The sequence below is a fragment of the Callorhinus ursinus genome, unplaced genomic scaffold (genome assembly GCF_003265705.2).
Source record: "Callorhinus ursinus isolate GAN/ISIS: 27379988/994484 unplaced genomic scaffold, GSC_fseal_2.0 scaffold5, whole genome shotgun sequence".
In the NCBI taxonomy this organism is placed as follows: Eukaryota; Metazoa; Chordata; class Mammalia; order Carnivora; family Otariidae; genus Callorhinus; species Callorhinus ursinus.
This window is the reverse complement of record NW_027397067.1, coordinates 54,152,762-54,172,139: the sequence shown is the minus strand read 5'-3', so window position 1 is coordinate 54,172,139 and position 19,378 is coordinate 54,152,762. Positions and strand designations below refer to the sequence as shown.

The 19,378-nt window shown below is 37.8% G+C and overlaps 2 protein-coding genes across 3 annotated transcripts in view; one reads left to right on the top strand and one right to left on the bottom strand.

The window, feature by feature from the left end:
* Window positions 1-445: 445 nt before the first annotated feature.
* On the bottom strand, window positions 446-10,779 carry ENY2 (ENY2 transcription and export complex 2 subunit). 2 transcript variants are annotated; one of them, XM_025871008.2, is made up of 5 exons: window positions 10,626-10,779; window positions 9,137-9,213; window positions 5,610-5,680; window positions 4,182-4,256; window positions 446-1,492 (listed from the first exon to the last, which is right to left on the bottom strand). In XM_025871008.2, the coding sequence occupies exons 1-5, from the start codon at window positions 10,629-10,631 to the stop codon at window positions 1,416-1,418; spliced, it is 306 nt and encodes a 101-aa protein (XP_025726793.1). In that variant the 5' UTR covers window positions 10,632-10,779; the 3' UTR covers window positions 446-1,415. The 2 variants fall into 2 exon arrangements, with proteins under 2 accessions (XP_025726793.1, XP_073749210.1); XM_073893109.1 differs by having other exon boundaries at window positions 9,137-10,727.
* A 170-nt stretch (window positions 10,780-10,949) lies between these two features.
* NUDCD1 (NudC domain containing 1) overlaps window positions 10,950-19,378 on the top strand; it is a 76,111-nt gene continuing 67,682 nt past the window's right edge. Inside the window, exon 1 of the mRNA XM_025871007.2 lies at window positions 10,950-11,199. Within this exon, the coding sequence (XP_025726792.1) occupies window positions 11,082-11,199 (118 nt within the window). The 5' untranslated portion in view covers window positions 10,950-11,081. The remainder of the gene's footprint in view (window positions 11,200-19,378) is intronic.

The following is a 19,378-nucleotide window of genomic DNA, read 5'->3' as shown; positions in this document are numbered from 1 at the left end:
AGAAATTTCAGGTAGACTAAAATGACAAGGCTTGACTTTTAGTTAAGGTCACTTAGGTAATAGTGTGGAAGAGTCATTTGAGGAAGCAGGAAACTACAGCAGGAAACATTAGGAGCCTGCTGCAGAAGTGGACGATTGACAACCTTGCTACGAAGTGGTCCTCCATTAGCTGCACAAGCATTGACTGGGAGCTTGTCAGAAATAGAGAATGTTGTGCCTTCTCTCTTACGTTCTCAGTATTTTAACAAGCTCTGGTAATCTGTAGGTCTGGGAGGTACCACTCACAGAGATAAGGAACACAATAAGGGAAGTTACTGGAGGAAAAGACGTCACTATCCTAGGTGTGGTCAGTTTAAGGTGTTTATGGAACATCCAAGCAAGGTGATCCGTAGCAGTTGGGTATACAGGTCAGGAGGCTGGGTTGAAGTCTGGTTTAGAGAAACAATTTACCATTTATCAACAAGTTTGTATTTGAATCCATGGTCCAACCCAAGTTTCCTGGGATTTGCCCAGGGAAAGTATATCATTAGTCAAGCAGAGGGCCCAGGAGGGAACACTAAGAAACACCATTATTTGAAGTCCCATACAGCAAAAGGTATCCACAAGACACAGAAGGAACTTCCAGTGGTAGGAATACACAATGTGAGTAGTGGGAAGAAAGTTCCAAGTGGCAGGATGGTCAACATTCTCATTCCAGCAGAGGTCACATAAGAACAGACAAAAGTCCATTGGATTTGGCAATCTTGATGTCAGAGTAAAGCTACAGGTGGAGATTATTTCCCATTAAGTTCTTTCTTGACCTTAGTATGTGGGGATGCAATTTAGAGTTTCTGCTCTCAAAGTTCAGATGAGTAGAGTATGAAAGAGGAGCTTGGTATGGAGCCAGTTTGCAAACGTTCTCTCTTCCAATAGGATGGTAAATTCTTTGAGGAATAAGGAAGGCACATAAAGATGAGTAAGACCCAGTCCCAACCCTCAGCATTTATAACAAATCAGAAATAAGACATCTGTAGTACAAGATGGGACATGTATTATAAAATAGCAGAGATTCAAAAGAGGGATACACCACATCCAGACATTAAGAAGAGCCTGCTTACTCCTCCTCAGTTGTTAGCACAGAGATATGCACATACTTAACACTTAAACTGTATCAATTGCTGAATTTTCCTCTGAACAAATCTGGTATATTAATAAAGTCCCTTTTATTCCAAAATCCAAGGAAACTTCAAACTCATTCATGAGATATTTATTAAAATAACACATTTAGGGAAAAAATCAATACAATGTATACATCATTACTGAAAACTGTATACCATCATACAAAAAAGGATTTTATTTTGGGAAATTGATTCCTAATTTATGGCAAGTTTTACTTTCAGAAATAAAACCACAAAACAACACAATCTCATCCAATCTTAAAGGCTGGCATGCTGAGCAAGGAATGTTCTTATTCTTTGTAGGAGCTCCTTCTTTACACTGTCAGGTACCAGGGCTGAAATACAAAAATAAAAATATAAGAGTAAGAAGATTCCAATTAATATATGTCAATTTGGTATTTGATATTTTATTCAGAATTAACAACAAAATAATTTCATGAATAACCCATATGCCTCAAAAAAGAAAGAGGTAAAGATACCTGAAAAAATAAAGTATATTTGCAATTCATTATTTGAGTGAACTATCCAATACCTAAATACACTGCACACTGACAAGAATAAAACATGGGAAAATTCTTTAAACTAGGAATGGAAAAGACCTTTTTGAAACAGAGGGTTATAACAAATTGATAAATTTGATATAAATCAACAATGGCAATTTAGTAAGTTGGTCAAAATCAGCATAAAGAAAGGCAAAAGACAAAAAGTGGGAAAACACTCTTACAGAAATGGGCTGATCTCTCACTGCATTTCTCCAAATTGATAAAAGATCAGACAGAAAAACAAGCAAAAGAGATGAAAAGGCAAAACACAGTTCTTGAACATAAAAGGGGTGTAACTTAGTAACTGAAATGTAAATTAAAACCACAAACAGCGTGTTTTGCCAATTATATTGGTTAAAAACCAAAGGTCAGTAATATCTTGTGTTGGCGAGACTGAGGGAAAATTGGCTCTCTTATATTAGTGCGTGGAGAATATAAATTGGTACCATAGTTTTGGGAAGGTAATTTGGCAATAACTGTATTGAAATAAGTGCACATACTCTCTAACTCAGCAAAGATGCAAAAATTGCAACAGGAGTTACATTTGTGGTATTTTTACTTCTTCAATTTTGAACCATGTGACTATTATCTACTCAGGGTATCACACTAAAAAAAAAGGCCCTGCTCTTTGAAATTTTAATTAGAGCCCTGCTCTTAGTAATTTTAAATTACTATTAAATGTCAACAAATGAATCTACAATATTTTTTTTTTCTTTTCTTGGCTACCAATAAATACGGACAATAGTGAATTAACTAAAATTTCTAATGCTACTTGCTTGTATCCAAAGGAAATGAAATATTTCAGATACAGTTCAGTAGTCCAAAAATAAGTATACAAACTAAATAGGACACACACTCCTCGTTACAGATTGTTTAGTTTAAGCCTGCTAGAAATATAAGCTACATAATTAATTCAAGACCACTGGAAACATGATCAGTACATATATTAAACACACTTATAATAAAAATTATGGTGATGGGAGTATAGATCAGTTGCCTTGGAGTTACGGATAAGGTATGACTATAAAAGGATAGCTTGAGAGAGTTTTTTTGCAGGGAGGAGGGTAGGTAGTTACATGAATCTGTACATGTGTATAAAATTCATGGAACCACACACTAAAAACTGGTCAATTCTACTGTATTTTAGTTAAAAAAAGAAAATACTTCTCTTGGCTATAAAGAAGACTAAGAACATAAAACAAAAGATTTATTTTTATTTCTCTGTTCTGTATTTGCTCATTTTCTAGCAGTGGAGCTATAAGGGATTGAAATGTCTGAGATACAAGTGTTGAAGGAGAAGCAAAGAAAATTTCTACCCTGTAAAACCAGCTCCAAAATGTTAATAGCTTAAGCATAAATTACAGAAGGAAAATAGAAAAAGAAATTGGAGAATATTATTTTAAAATGTAAATCCATGCGGGGAACAATAAAGAAATAAAAAAACAATAAATATGTTTTGTTTTTCTTTCCCTGAGACATACTTGATGAAAAAGTTTTTTTTTTTTTTTTTTTGGCTGTAAACAGGCCTACAGATGGCTGGAAAGGGCTATAGGATTCTGTAGCTCTGTCCCAGCAGGTAGTCAAGAGAATTAGTATTCTCTAGTAATAATTTTCAAACTTTTTTACTTTTTACACTTAAATTCTTTTTACTACTTCTGTGTGACAAAATAGATAATGGATTATCTAATTTATCTGCTTTCACTTAAAATTACCAAAAGAAACACTTTCACAAAATAAATGAAAATAATGTAGCCACTTCTGAGCTAACAATGTAATGTAGTTCTTAATATTTATTACGTATCATAAATGTTAATATACTATTTCCTCTCTTTCCTTTGCCTTCTGTAAGGAAATGAAGATGATGGTAGTATGAATTTTAAATACAGATTACCCAGAACACAAAGTTTTAGAGCTACCAAATTCTTAATTTAGACACTTAAGAAGACAGAGCTTTACTTATTTTTAAAAAAAGAAAAACAAGAGAAGAGCATTGACTCTGGGGCTGGAGTAAAACCTTGAATTATTAAATATTTAAGTGAAATCGGGCCATATCTAATAAAATTTATAAATATATAAAATTTATAAATAAAAAAATTTATAATTTATAAAATTAGCTTCAGCTAATACTTGCCTCTACAAAAACCCCACATTTTAAAAATTATCTGTCTTAACAACCATTATCAACTTATATCTGTATACTGTTTTAGAGTGCAAAAACATTTTATACCTCCCGTCTCATCTATTACTCAAGACTATGCTAGAGAGGCAGGAAGGCAATTATAATCTTTCCCAATGAGGAAATGCAAGTGCCCAAATAATTCTGCAAAGGTTGTTTTTCCCTATAAAAAGAAAGAAAAGCTGAACCAGCGAGAGAGAGAGAGAGAGAGAGAGAAGAGAGAGAGAGAGAGAGAGAGAGAGAGAAAGAGAGAGAGAAATCATGTCTTCAGCACACCTTTCCTTTCACACAATTTGTATTCCTTACCTCTGCCTTTTGGTGTGATTTCAGCCACCAAGTCATCAACAGTAACGTGTTCTAGTCCTTTTTCTTTAATTACCTCTTATGCAAAAGCAAAAAACAAATCATATCATTTAAAATCATTATCTGTAAGAAAGATTTTCATAGAGGAAGGGTTAAGATCATGTTTTTAGAGTGCAGACTGGTCTTTAAAAAAAAAAAAGAGGACACTTTTTTTTCTTTTCTAATGAAGATTTAGTTCAACCTTAAACACATTAAGTATTCACCAGATCAAAATCTTAAAAGCCTGTTCATCTCTCAGCTAAATAACCTGTAACTTAACAATTATTATAATACTTAGAATGAATTTGAACTATAAAGTCAAATCTAATTATGTGTAAAAAGCTGGAAACATATAACTGTACAGATCTTATTTCGCCAAAATCATACCAGCTCTTGAACGTATGGAAGGGGTCAAAAGCTATTATTTGAGTCTAACTTGTAATTTCATTGCCCAAAATTAAAGAATAGAACAACTCCTTTGTTCCTTTCTCTTCTCTAGGCTGGGCCAAAGGAAAGAGAAGAGGGCAAGGAGTTAATATTTACTGGAACACTCTTATATGCTGGGTGATTTATGGCATTTGATATTCATAACAATCTAATGGGCTGGACATTTTTCCACTTACAAGTGACCCAACTGAGGCTTAAAGATTAAATAACTCATCCAAACATGAGGTGAAATCCAGCTCCAGTCTCTTCCAGTGAAGGTCCGTATGACCCCCAAAACTATGCTTTTTCTAATGTGCCACATTGCCTTCCTAGGGTTAGTAATACAAACAGTCTCTATTATTAATTGTAGAAACCATTACAATATATTAGGAGTTCACTGAAAATATCCAGGATTCCAGTATACCAAAGCTGAGCCAGAAGAGGCTCATCTTCATGACATGTATCATCTATCTAGTGGCATCATTATCATCAATACCTAGCAATTTTATAAGCTTCCACTCTACATTTTAAAAAAATAAGTGTAATTACCTAAGATCTTTTATAGGTAAATTTTCAAAAATAACACTGTTAAAGCCAGGCGATATAATTCCTATGGAGTCTGACAATCATAAAGTGTTCAATTTGTTACAAAGTTAAAACATAGGAATAATTAATGTTTCACATTGAGTAGGCACACTGAAAAAGGATGGAATGCATACTTTGATGCCAGAAAAAATCTTGCCTCACTTGTTTTAAGAAAGAAAAAAGAAAATTTCTTAAGATTCAGGAATTATTTCTACCAATAGGAGACAGGGGGAAATCACTACTAGAAGATTCAATTTTCTATTTGTTTAAAATTATGTTCAGCACTCGACAGATCTTAAAATACTGCCTACTATTTTTCTAGTGAACCCCAAGCCAACAAGAAGAATGAAATTAGCTTATCTTGTAAATGAAACTGATTACCTTTACAGTGTGCCTTCAACTGGTCCTTCCAGCCACATTCAATTAATTTAGCTCTCAGCAACTCTTTGAGGCTGTTGAGAAAGAAAATTTTTCCTATTAAATTATAACAAGGTACAATATTTGAGGTAGGAATGTTTGAAGCAAAAGTTCAAATGTTCAATGAAAAATTCCCTGCCTTCTAACCCCAAAACTCTACCTTAACTGTGATCTAATCTTGGTTTTATTACTAAATAATTCTTTGACCTTATGCAAGTCATTTGAACTCTGGACTTCATTTTCATCATCAGTAAAATTAATTCTCAAGAAACTCTACTCTCTGCCCTTCTCATACACTTTCTACTTATCTCCACCAACAGGAATATTGTGGATCTTGTACAACTTCTAAATCGTATTACTTGAGCTTGAAGCTGCTGCACCTCAAAATCCTAAAACTCCAAAATCTATTCTCTGACCACAGGCTCTTATCCTTGAGCTCTCTTACTTCCCCATCATATCCCTCTCTAACCTCAAAAACTTTCCTCTCAATTTTTTCCAATAACCTTCTAAATTATATACTAAGTGTGGTATTTCATTGATTCTAAGACTGTTTTTTCCCCACATTTCAACAATTCAGTAATTGGTATGCGTATCATAATTTAATTGGCAGTATCTTCTTTTACCCTACTGGTAAAAAAATAATAATAATAATGGTATATATAGCAACTAATGGCATCATGGGTGTAATAAAATATTTTCTTACCAATATTTATTTATCCTTCTGCCATACCCACTCTTACAAATCTTCAATCTTCAACCTAAATAATTTCTCAGAGCTTGAACATGTCATGTCCCAAACCAAACCACTTCTCTTTCAAAATTTCTAACCATTCACTACGTGACATTTCCATCTTGGTATTTAATTAGGTCTTTCCATCTTAATAGGGCCAAAACCCAACTCCTGCTTCTCTCCCACTCCCGATTCTGTCAGAATGCCATTGTCCATCCTGGTTCCCCAGGCTAGAAAACTTGGCATCCTTCACTCAGCAACTCTGTTAACACTATACATATAATCCAGAGGAGCAATTCCTATTGGTTCTGGTTTTAAATAAATACTTCAATTCAAATGTTTTTCACCATCTTTGCCATTACTCCCCTAGTCCAAGCCATCTTCTTTTCTTGACTGGACTGTTACCAAAGCCCCTAACTTGTTCCCCTGCTTCCTCCCTTATATACTTTGCTCTCCTTCCTCTGCTCAAAGGGGTCCAGTGGCTTCCCAATTTACTTAAAATTCCAAATCTATGCTACAACCTAAATAATCGTCCATGATCTTGCCCCCCTCCCCAGCTATGCCTCTCACTTAATCTCTTCTTCTCCTCATCCAATTTATTCAGGCTCATGAGCTTCCATGTGGTGATCAAAATACCAGGCAAGCTCCTGTATTGGGTCCTTGGCTCTTGGGAGTCCCCTCATTCCTTCATATCCTTCTGACCTCTTATCAGTGAAGCCTTCTTTATCTTTTTGTCTCAAATACACACCTCATTATTGTCAGTTTTATTTTTCCTCTAGAACTTATCACCATCTACATAATATAGACTTATTTTCTGTCTTCTCCCATGTAAGCTCCATGGAAGAACAGACTTTATTTTGTTCACTACTGTATCTCCGGCACCTTAAGAGGACATAGCATATGGTAGAAACTCAATAATTTTAAGCTGCATGAATGAAAAAAAACAAACATAAATAACCTCCTTTCCTCATCCTGCTAATACTATCCTAAAACAAACAAACATAAATAACCCCCTTGCCTCATTACTGCTAATACTATCCTCTCAGTTCCCCAAGGCATTGTTCTGGATGTCTTCTTCCTCATTTTTCATATTGAGGGCTGCTTTTACTTTAAAAAATTATAAGTTCTTCTTTCTATTTTTGCTGTTTTTTCATTTTTAATCTGATATAATCTGCTAACATGTTATTCTGTAATCTATGTCTAGCCCTTCAAGTCTATCTTCTACATTGCCAGGCTAATATTCCTAAAGAGCAAATGTGGTGTAGTCATGCCCCTTCTTAGGATCTTTTAATGACTTCCACCACCCAAGGATAAAGTCAACAACAGTTGTTTCTGCACACCCATCACCCATTTTCCTGACCTTTCTTTGACACCACTCTTAGTGTAAGAAATCTAAATAGGGTTCCAACATTGGAAATGAGACCTAAGCAAGGTTGACCATAACTGGCCTATGTACCTAAGTAAGACGGTAATCACGCCAGGTACTTTGCTGGAACTACTAGGAGAAAGGTAGTCTGAGCCAGAGGGTATGAACTCTGAACTGCTAATCTCTGCCACCTTGTGGGTAGAGTCTGCTTGAGAATAAAGCGAACACAGAGGAAAACAGAGCTGAGAAAGAAAAAGAAAGACATATTCTTGGTAACAATTTTTGAATGCTTGGACCCAGTGGAGACTGAAGCAACTTCGAGCTCTAAACTTTGTACTTAGATGAGCTTATATATTTCACTGTTAAGCCGGTTTCTGAGTTCTAACATTTACAAATAAGGAATTCTGACTTATACAAAATCAACTCCTCTTGTCCACTGTTACAGCAACATCACTTTCACACTTTACCTGCTACCTTTAATTTTGTAGCTCCTCAGAACATGATCATGTTGTAACAAATCCCTGTGACTTTGCACATTCTGTTCTATCTGCCTAGAATGTCTTCTGCTCTTTATTGGCTGGAAGAATGGCTAATCTTTTTCCCGAGTTGAAGGAACTCTTTTACTATTTTGTAACTGATTACCTTAACCCCCAGGTAGAGTTGAAAGATCCCTCCTGTTCCTTATATATTTCTCTTATGCAACTTTTCACCCTGTTTCTGGAAGCCTTTCTTGATTCCTGAGTCTCTGTTTAGTACTTCCAAACCTGTTCATTCTTCAAATATTTACCTTGGCCAATTATGTGCTAGGGATGATGCTAGGGATACAATGGTATTTCTACTGTCAAGGAACTTAGATTATATTGGAGGACACAAACAAGCAAAGCAGGTGGTTATAATATGTGATTAAATGCTAGGCTAGAACAAGGGATCTGGGACTTAACAATAAGAGGTGATGTTTAAATTAAGACCTGAAAGATGAGCTAGAATTAAAGATCAGGGGAAGAAGAATATTTCAGAGTAGGAACAGCACATGCTGCTCTGAAGTTGAGAGTGTAGAAACTGAAAACTGGTTCTACCACATTATCTCCCTGTTAAAAATTGGGTAACATTATGTTTTTAATTGTAGTTATTTGGGCTTTTTTTTCCCATTAGATTATACATACTTTGAGTCATTTCTTATTCATCTTTCTAGATGACTCACTTTCCCTTAAGCATGCAATACTGAACACACCTATTTTTTACAGATGTTAGGAATCGAAACTTTTGATAATCTCAATTTTCTGTTATTCATTCCACTGACATCAGTTTTGTTCCTTGATATTTAGATTTTTACATATAACGTAATTATAATTTAAAGACGTTAAATGTAATTTACTAACACAATCTATTGCTTACCGTTCTCTTTCTCCAGTTTCTATCAACTTTTGGTTAATCGCTGCTCTCATCTGCGCATCTTTGTTCATCTTGCTAACCTGAACATCAACATGTATTTTCAGATACAGAACACATACAAAGCATTTTCTTCTAAATCCTCTAGGTAAGCATCCCAACACACTTAACATTCTATCACCTGAAGGGGTGATAAATTTCAACAATGTGTTAACAATGTCATTATTCTTAATATTATTTACTGCATCCCAAGAGGTCATATTGATTAGTGCACTTTACAATTTTTCTTCCCCCATATACTCTTTATTAATCAATCTTTGGATAATAATAGTTATTTTAACTTTTATGCAACACTTGTGTGCTAAGTACTGGGTTAACACATTGATTTTCTTTAACCTCGTTTAATTCCCAAAACTTATTCTTTTATGTAAGAATTAGTAACATAATTTGTATTTTACACTTGAGAAAACTGAGGCACCAGGATAGAAAGTGGTGAAGGCAGGATTTGAACTCAGGCACTTTGAGCCCAGCAGCCCCCAAAACACTTTAACAGCACATGATAACTGACTGCTAATCATTTCTGCACCTTAACCGCATTCAAAATTTCGGGGAAGCCACATAACCTAAATACTAATAAAAGATTAAGCACTGTTGGTGAAAAATCAAAGTTCCAGATTAGGCTCTAAGAGCTTTACTTTTCAGGAGAATGTACCCAGAATTACAACTGCCAAACTAGCTCCAAGTATGTGTTTGTGTGTGGTCTTCATCAAAGCTTGCTGGTAGGATAAGGGAAAAACAAATCTCAAACTAATTCCTAACTTAGAAAATTCTCAATTTTCAGTGAGAAAAGACAACCCAAACCAAAGTGATTTAGAAAAGAGAGGGAGGTTAGAATGTAACACTTGGGAAAAGCTAACATTACTGCACGTAATCTGTCACTAACTTGGGACCACTTTTCCTGTGTCCCATCTAGCCTATATGAAAAGTAAGGCTGGCAATTGAGTTTCGAGTTGGGAAAAAAATTTTTTTTGAGTGGAACAGGAAGAAGGAAGGGCTGAGAAAAGACAGGGAAATGTTTGCTTGTGTAGTTGGAGGCTAATATTTTCCAAAATAATTCTAAGGTATAGTCGGTACCATTCCTAGAATATTGAACTTGATCTCGCCTTGGCCCCTAAAATACGGATAGTGACCTTGGACAAGTCAATTCTTAAAGGCCTCAGTTTTCTCACTGGTAAAACGAGGGCGCTAGGGGATCCCTCCCAGTTCAGACATTCTTTGGGAAAATAGAATAGGGCGGAGACAGCGGGAGAGGCGGGAGGGGAGGAGCCAGAAAACAAAGCGTGGACTGGCTTCAGGCCAACTCCGGTTGCACGCCCTGTCGGAGAGCCCTACAGGCCCGCGAGCGCGGGTCGGGAAAGCTAACGAAAGACAGCACATCGAAAGGAGCCTGGGCTGGGCCCGGGTCCCGGCCCTGAGGACCACGGGCATAGCTCACCACCATCACCGCGGGCGAGGGCCGTCCCTTCCCAGCGACGAAATGACCCTTGCGCTGACGACCGTTACCTACCACACTCTTCGGCTGCCCGGACCTAGACCCTCAGTAGCTCGGGCACCTAAGCACACAGAAAGCTAAAACACGCATTTCCGGGGCGGGGTCTCGCCACCCTGCCTATAAATGTGAGAATTTAACCAGCGCGGGCCGCCTCCTGGTAGCTCAGCCTTCTGGGTAAGAGAGTCCAGACCATGCTGTCGTGCGGGCGTTAAGTCTCCGAAAAACTACCCAGCCCGTCATGCAACTTTCTCATGGACACTACATTTCCCAGAAGGCATCCTGCACCGCAGCGTTTTCTGGGATGGGAACCACGCCGCCTGGGATCCTCGGCGCTACGAGCGAAGCGCGGACCTTTCAACAAGAGCTTTATTAATTCTCACGCTACGGCCCAGGAAGGCTATGGAGGTGGCTGCTAATTGCTCTCTGCGCGTGAAGAGACCTCTGTTGGATCCGCGTTTCGAGGGTTACAAGCTCTCCCTCGAGCCGCTGCCCTGTTACCAGCTGGAGCTTGACGCAGGTGGGAAGCGGCGGCGCCCCCTGGCACTCTAGTCCTTTCCCCTGTCGGCTGCCAGCGGCCGGACCCTTCCCTCATTTTCTTCCATTCTGACTTGGGCAGGCGACCGGGGCCTTCTGCACGGCCCGTCGGGCTGGGGTGGACCGAGGGTGGCCGCCCTGGAGACGGATTCCCATCCCGGAACCCAGTGGGAGCCTCTTTGGCGCGGCTCTTAATTAGCGAGACCCTCTCTGGCTCGGGCGCCCGGGCTCCGAGGTTCGTCAAGCGGCACGCGGCTGCTGTCTGGGCTTCGGTCGCCTGTCGGTCTCTGGCTGGGCCCTGCTGCGGAGAAAACTCAGGACTTGTTTCGCTTTCGAGCATCCCCTGTAACCGTGTGTAACCTTGTGCATTGGGAAGCCACACCTCCTGAGAGGACCCCCAGTTCCTGTTTCCTCTGGCGGAGACCCGTTTCGTAGAAGAGACTCCGTTGCAGTTCAGAGCGTTTTCAGTTAACAGAGGTGTTGTCAGACTAAGGACATTATCGTAGAGAACTTCTCTAGAAAATTTTGAGGAAAAGTTGATTTAGTACCTACACTTCTGCTATTTGTTTTGTGTATCTGAGGCTGGCCAAAAAATTCATCCTTGTTCTTTCTTACGAGGTAATGAATGGCATTTTCATTAAAGAGCACAGAGATTTGCATTTTTAGTACATACCTCTACTGGTTCTGGTGCATGTTGTCAGTGGGTCACACATTGAGAAATACTGATCTAGAGTTAAAGGACTGTTGTCAAATAGTGTTTATTAATTGATTTATAAAATTTGGAAATATTTATTGAGAGAGCCTGTTTTATGTTACAAGCTGGTATCAGGATGAATATGATACAGTCTGTAACATAAAAGTGTAGTTGGCTTCTTGGGAAGAAAAGTATAAACATAATTACAAAACAGTGTGGTAAGGCAGTGATTGGGTTATGCACAGAACGTAATGGAAGTACTTAAAATATCTTTCCAAACCAGCCTGGGGATCTGGGAAGGCTTCCTGGAGGAGTTGATATCTAAGTTGAGTTTTGAAGGAGAGGTAAGCATTGACTGGGGTAAGATAAAATGAGCTTAGCTTTTCTTTTAATTCCCTTCCTTTCCTTCTTCTACCCCATATCAGTAATTGGTATCCCTGTGTTTAGCTTGTGCATTAAACTCAGTGGCCAGAAGAGTAAGCAATTAATTGTTGCTCACAAGTCGACAAGTTAGGTAGGTAGTTCTTCTAGTAGTGGTTGGACTCATTCCTGCATCTTTGTTCAGTTATGGTGGTTTGGTGGCTCTGCTCATCTTGGCTGGACTTCCTCATATGTTTGGGGATTCTCTGGCTATAGACTGGTATAAGATTATTTCAGATGGTCTTTGCTTAGCTCTTCTCCATGTGGTCTCTCATTTTTAGCAGGCTAGCCCAGGCTTAATCCAAGAGAAAAGTAGCAGTGCACAGGCACTTTTTTCAGGCTACTGCCTGGAATAAGTTTGCTCTTGTCCCATTGGTCCAAACAAGACGTATAAACAAGCCTTAAGGTCAGTGTAGCAAGCTCATAGCAAAGGGCATAGATCCAGGGAGGCATAAAAAATTGGGACTATTGTGCAAGTCTATATAGTTTCTATGTTGGAGTCATGGAGTATTTCTTCTTTTAGTCCCTCTGTTCAGTCTGTCAGTAACACAGTCAGCTCAAAATTTGACTTCTCTTTGCCTCCACCCTTCTCCAAATCACAGTTATCTCTTACCTGAACTGTAGTAGTTTATTGACTAGCTTTCCCGCCATTCCAGTCTCCTTCCTTCCATTCTCTGTAAAGCAGTATCATCTTAGTTTTTAATTTTATATTGATATCCTGTTTCCTCCACTAGACTGTGAGCTCCATGGAGACAGTAATGTTTTCTTTTGTTCACTACTCTGTCCCTAGTGCTTAGCATTGTAGGTGCTCAATAAATAGAGTGCATGAAGAAAAGGAGGAATTGGTATTGAGGCCATTCCAATCCTGAAGAAGCCTGAGCAATGGGAGAGAGTAAGTAGGTTGTGTGTAGGACAATGATGCAGTCCTCCTATAGCTGGAGCAAAAACTCTCCTGGGGAAATAGAGACCACTTAGAAAAATAGGTGAGGGCACTGTTTGCCTTGTGGACTTTATCCACACCTCTGGTGGGTATAAGTCAGTGTTTCCCAGACATTTTCTCCAGCCCTTAAAATGAAAAATAAAGCTCAGCTGTCAAAGATTTGCCAACTTTTTAATTTGCTAAATGGAGATGTTTCTTTTTTTGTTGTTGTTTCAAGTTTATATTTAAATTCTAGTTAGCTAACATATAGTGTAATATCGGTTTCAGGAGTAGAATTTAGGGATTCTTCACTTAACGTGCCACACCCAGTGCTCATCACAAGTGCCCTCCTTAAAGCCCATCACCCATTTAGCCATGCCCTGCCCACCTCCCCTCCAGCAACCCTCAGTTTGTTCCTTATGGTTAAGAGTCTCTTATGGTTTGCCTCCCTCTTTTTTTCCCCCTTCCCCATGTGCATCTGTTTTGGTTTTTCAATTCCACGTATGACTGAAATCAAACGGTATTGTCTTGCTATGACTGACTTGTTTGGCTTAGCTTGATAAACTCTAGCTCCTTACGGGAGATGTTTCTTAAAAACTGATGTCCTCACCCATTCTTTCAAAAGCAAAAGGATATTTTAACATCAAAAAAGCAGGAAGCAAACTTTCCCAATAGTCCTCTAAATCAAATACGTTAACTTTATTAATAATTCGCTAAGTTGTCATTGTTTTCTCCTCTTTTCACCATTGTTGGTTTTGGAGACTGTGTTTGGGATACACAGTTGGAGGTGATGAGATGCCATTTAGGGTTTTAGGTATAGAGAAGAAACAGATTTAGAGATTGAGTGGTTTAATCTTAGGTTCTGTTGAGGTTGAATTTGGAAGATTGGAGGAATAGAGACAGGGAGACCAGTTTGGAGGCTTTTGCAATAGTTCATGTGAGGGGTTTTCATTAAGAATTGCTACCTGAGGAGGAGGATGGAGAGGTTAATTCTTTTAAAAACTGTCATTTCTAGAGATAGTGAGGTATGATTGAGGAGTTCCTCTTGGCAACTTGATTTCTTCTTTGCTACCCAAGGAGTGTACATTAATTCAGCAAAATGTTAGTGGATGGTGTGTGAAACTGCATTTAGGATGTGAGGGTGAAGATGTGCTCTGGTTTCAAAGAGCTTGGAATACTGGTTTATTTTTATTCTCTTGTTTTAAATAATGTTAGTAAATTGTTCTAAAGTTCCCTTTGCTGCATAAACAATAACTGTCAGGTTATGTATTCCAAAGAATTAAGCAAAAAACTCCCTTTTTTATAAAACTGTGATTGCCCTTTGACCCAGCAATTCCATTTCTGGGCATTTACCTTATACAGGTCTTCCTTGACTTACGATGGGGTTATGTCCAGACAAACACATGTTAAATTAAAAATGCATTCAATACACCTAATCTACCTAACACCATAGCTTAGCATAGCCTTCCTTAAGTGTGCTCAGAATACTTGCAGTAGCCTAGAGTTGGGCAAAATCATCTAACACAAAGTTTAGTTTATAATAAATTGTTGAGTCTCATGTAACTTACTGAATACAAAGTAAAAAACAGAATGGTTATGTGGGTACAGAATGGTTGTAAGTGTTGTTTACCTTCATGATCAGTCAAGTGCCTTACTGAGAGCTGTACCTTGCTGCCATGGCCCAGCATCACCAGTAATATCCTGCTGCATATCACTAGCCTGGGAAAAAAAAATCAAAGTTCACAGTGCAGTTTCTACTGAATATATTGCTTTTGCATCATTGCAAAGTCGAAAAATCCCAAGTTGAACCATTTTAAGTTGGGGACAGTCTGTACATATTTTTTTCCTAAACTCCTCATTGTGTAACTGTCTTTGTATATGTTTTCCCCTATATTTCACCTAGCTAACTCATACTCCATTTGTTCATCTTGGTTTACATGTTAGTTACTCAGAGATTCCTTTCTTGACTACCTAGTTAGAATCTATACTACAGAATCTGTACAAATTAGAATCTGTAATCTGCTCTCCTACTGTACCTGGTCATAGACTTTATCATACTTTGTAGCATTTGGTGTCTGGTTTCTCTTTTAAGACAATTGGTTTGGTTATCAGTGGTTCCAGTGTCCATCTTTCAGTGCTTTACTTCTAGGCCAGAGTGTGCCTGGTGGATAACAGATGATTTTATATCACATACGCACATTAAATAGGTTTATTGGGATAATTGACAGTAAACTGCACGTATTTAAGTGTACAGGTTGGCAAATTTTGGCATATATGCACACTCATGAAATTCTCACCATAATCAAGATATTAAACTTAGCTATCATCCTCAAAACTTCCTGTGCCCTTTGTAATTAGCCCTCTGTTCCTCCACGTACCCCCTTCAGTCCCTAAGCAACTACTGCTGTGCTTTCTGTCACGATAAATTAGTTTCCATTTCCTGGAGTTTTATATACATGGAATTATACAGTATGTACTCTTTTTTGTCTTGCTTTTACTCAGCATAGTTACTTTTAGTTCGTGCTTGTGTGGGAGAAGGATATTGAAATCTCTTCCATTGTGGATTTTTCCCTTTTTCCTTGCAGTTCTGTCAGTTTTTGCTTCACATATTTTAAAGCTCTGTTATGGGGGAGCCTAGGTGGCTCAGTCGGTTAAGCGTCTGCCTTCGGCTCAGGTCATGATCCCCGAGTTCCAGGATCTAACCCCACATCAGGCTCCTTGCTCAGCAGAGAGCCTGCTTCTCCCCCGCCCCTCACCCCACTTGTTCTCTCGCATGTGCTCTCTCTCTCTCTTTTTCAAATAAATAAATAAATAAATAAAATCTTTAAAAAAATAAAGCTCTGTTATGTTGCATAAATACTATTATTATGTCCTCTTAATAAATTGCCGCCTTTGTCATTAAAAAATAGCCTTTATTCTTGGTGATACTCTGCTCTGAAACCTGTCCGATACTAAAATAGTCACTCAAGCTTTCTTTTGCTAAATGTTACCATAGTGTGTGTATTTATTTCTATCTTTTAACCTTTAACCTGTTTGTGTTTTAGTATTTAACATGTATTTCTTATTGGCAGAAGTAGTTGAGTCTTGCTTTTTTATTCAAGTTGACAATCTCTACCTTTTTTTTTTTTAAAGATTTTTATTTATTTGACAGAGAGAGACACAGTGAGAGAGGGAACACAAGCAGGGGGAGTGGGAGAGGGAGAAGCAGACTTCCCGCAGAGCAGGGAGCCTGACGTGGGGCTCCATCCCAAGACTGGGATCAAGACCTGAGCCGAAGGCAGACGCCCAACAACTGAGCCACCCAGGCACCCCCAAATCTCTACCTTTTAATTAGACTGTTTACATTTGATGTGATTATTGATTTTGTTAGTTTGGGTCTTTGATCTTGTTTGTCCTCTCTAGTCTTTGGGAAGACAAAATTTTCTTCTTTTTTTCATTTTTCCATTTTTCCATTTCCATTTTTCTTATATTCTTTTGGATTGAGTATTTTCTTATGAAATCATTTTTATCACATTTTTTGGTTTATTAGCTATAGCTCTTTGTTATTTTACTAGTTGCTTTGGAGTATACATCTTTAACTTATTACATGATACGTTCAAATAATGTTACACTACTTAACTTGTAATATAAGACCCTACAATAGTATACTTCTGTTTCTTTCCTCCTGGCCTTTATGCTGTTGTATTTGTGTTTTCAAAAAACACTTTTGTCGGGGCGCCTGGGTGGCTCAGTCGATGGGCGTCTGCCTTCGGCTCAGGTCATGATCCCAGGATCCTGGGATCGAGTCCCACATCGGGCTCCCTGCTCAGCAGGAAGCCTGCTTCTCCCTCTCCCACTCCCCCTGCTTGTGTTCCTGCTCTCGCTGTCTCTCTCTGTCCAATAAATAAATAAAATCTTAAAAAAAAAAAAAACCACTTTTGTCATATGTAGAATTCTAGATTGATACCTTTTCGTTTTCAATACATTTGATCCTTGAAAAATGTGGGTTTGAAATATGCAGGTCCACTTATACTTGGATTTTTTCAATAAATATAGTGCAGACCATAAATGTGTTTTCTCTTCTTTATGATTATCTTAATAGCACTTTCTTTTTTCTATCTTATTTTAAGAAAACACTATATAATACATATACAGAATATGTGTTAATTGACTTTGTTATTGGTGAAATTTCTGGTCAACAGTAGGCTATTAGTAGTTTAGTTTATGGAGAGTCAAAAGATATAGGTGAATCTTTGAATGTGTGCCAGTCAGTGCTCCTAACCATCGTGTTGTTCTAAGGTCAGCTGTATTTTAAAGATGTTACCCACTGTCTTCTCGCTTTTGTTTCTGATGGGAATGTGGTGTTTTCCAATCTTTATTCTTTTATACATGACATGTCTTTTTTCTCTTTTACATTGGTTTTGAGCAGTTTGATTATGTTGTGCCTTGGGATGGTTTTCTTCATGAGTTTTGTGCTTTGTTGGTCTATCTAGATCCTTGGGTTTATAGTTTTCAAATTTGGAAAGTGTTCAGCCATTATTTCTTTCCTTTTTTTTTTTTTTTTGAGGAATCCAGTTGCCCATTTTTAGATTGCTGGAAATTGATCCCAGCTCATCAGTGCTCTTGATTTGTGTGTGTTTTTCTGTTCTTTTTTCCTGTGTTTCATTTTGGATAATTTCTATTTTCATGCCTTTACGTTCACTAATCTTTTCTTTTGCAATGTCTAACCTGTTGTTAATCCCATTATTTGTATTTTTCGTCATAGATACAGTTTTCATCTTTTTTACATTTTTCGTGTCTATTGTTTTGAACATAGGGATGTACTTTAATAACTTCCAGTGTTCTGTTCTGCTAATTATAACTTCTCTGTCAGTTATGTTGAGCTGTAGATTGATTATTCTCTTCATTATGGGTTTTGGTTTTTTTCCCTCTTTGCATGTGTAGTAATATTTGACTGGATGCTAGAAATGGTGAATTTTACATTGTTGGCTGGAGGATAGATTTGTATTCTTACAAACTTGGTCAACTTTATTCTGGGATGCAACTGAGTTACTGGAAACAGACTAATTTCATTTAGTGATTTATGATTTGTTAGACTGGTCTGGAGCAGTGTTCAGTTTAGGGCTAATATTGCACACTACTGAGACAAAAGTTTTCTGTGTACTCTACCCATTATCCCGTGAATTAGGCGTTTTCTCCATTCTACCTTTTGGGAACAGTCATATTTCCCAGCCTTGTGTGAGTGCCTAATACTTCCCTCTTATTCTAGAAGAGGTAGAAGAGAATGGAATAATAAAGAACTATGTGACAATTAACCATGGACCGGAGAAGAGAAACAGGGAAATCAACACTTCTTTTTCTTCTTACGTGTCATATAGCAAATACTTTACATGGTTTAAGGCTAAGCTTGTCAATAATTTTATAGGACAAGTATTAATTAAATTTCATTACAGATGAGGAGATAGGGTAGAAAGGCTAGTAACTTAAACTACTTGACAGTGTCAAAGCTCATGCTTTTTTCTAATGTGTGTGGTCTCTGGACTCTTCTTCAGTGGAGGGAGAGTAAAAGCTGGTGAAGATTTAGGCTATAATTGGAGTAAAGGGAGAAGAGAGCTAGGTACCCATTGAATTTATGTAGAGTTTACTGTAAAATTCATATCTGCTCTTGGGGTAGAAAATATGGGGAAGAGGGGTAGATGATTGTGTTAATTTGTGCAGAAGCATTATATAAAATAGGTTAGTGGGAGCAATGCTCCGAGTTCTAGTTCTGTTATATTCCATAAATCTTCAGAATTCATAACATGGACTTGCACATAGTAGTTACATCTTACCCACAGTTTTAGTTTCACTGTCTGCAGTTTTAGTTACCCATGTCACCTGTGGTGCAGAAGCTGGTGATCCTCCTCCTGATGTATTTATGTCAGAAGATCAGTAGTAACTAACACTACATCACAATGCCTATGTCATTCCCCTCACTTTAGCTCATCACATAGGCATTTTATCATCTCACAGTATCACCAGAAGTAGGGTGAATACAATATTTGAGAGAGAGAGAGTCCACATTCATGTAACTTTTATGACAGGTTATTGCCATAATTGTTCTATTTTATTATTAGTTATTGTTAATTTCTTACGAGGCGTAATTTCTAA

Excerpts from the sequence above, each read along its gene's own strand:
- ENY2 (XM_073893109.1), bottom strand. The coding sequence starts at position 9,390 with ATGACCTCTTGGGATGCAGTAAATAATATTAAGAATAATGACATTGTT. Across the intron at positions 5,681-9,136 it reads GAAACTGGAGAAAGAGAACG|CCTCAAAGAGTTGCTGAGAG; the intron begins GTAAGCAATAGA and ends CTTTCTCAACAG. Across the intron at positions 1,493-4,181 it reads AATCACACCAAAAGGCAGAG|CCCTGGTACCTGACAGTGTA; the intron begins GTAAGGAATACA and ends TTTGTATTTCAG.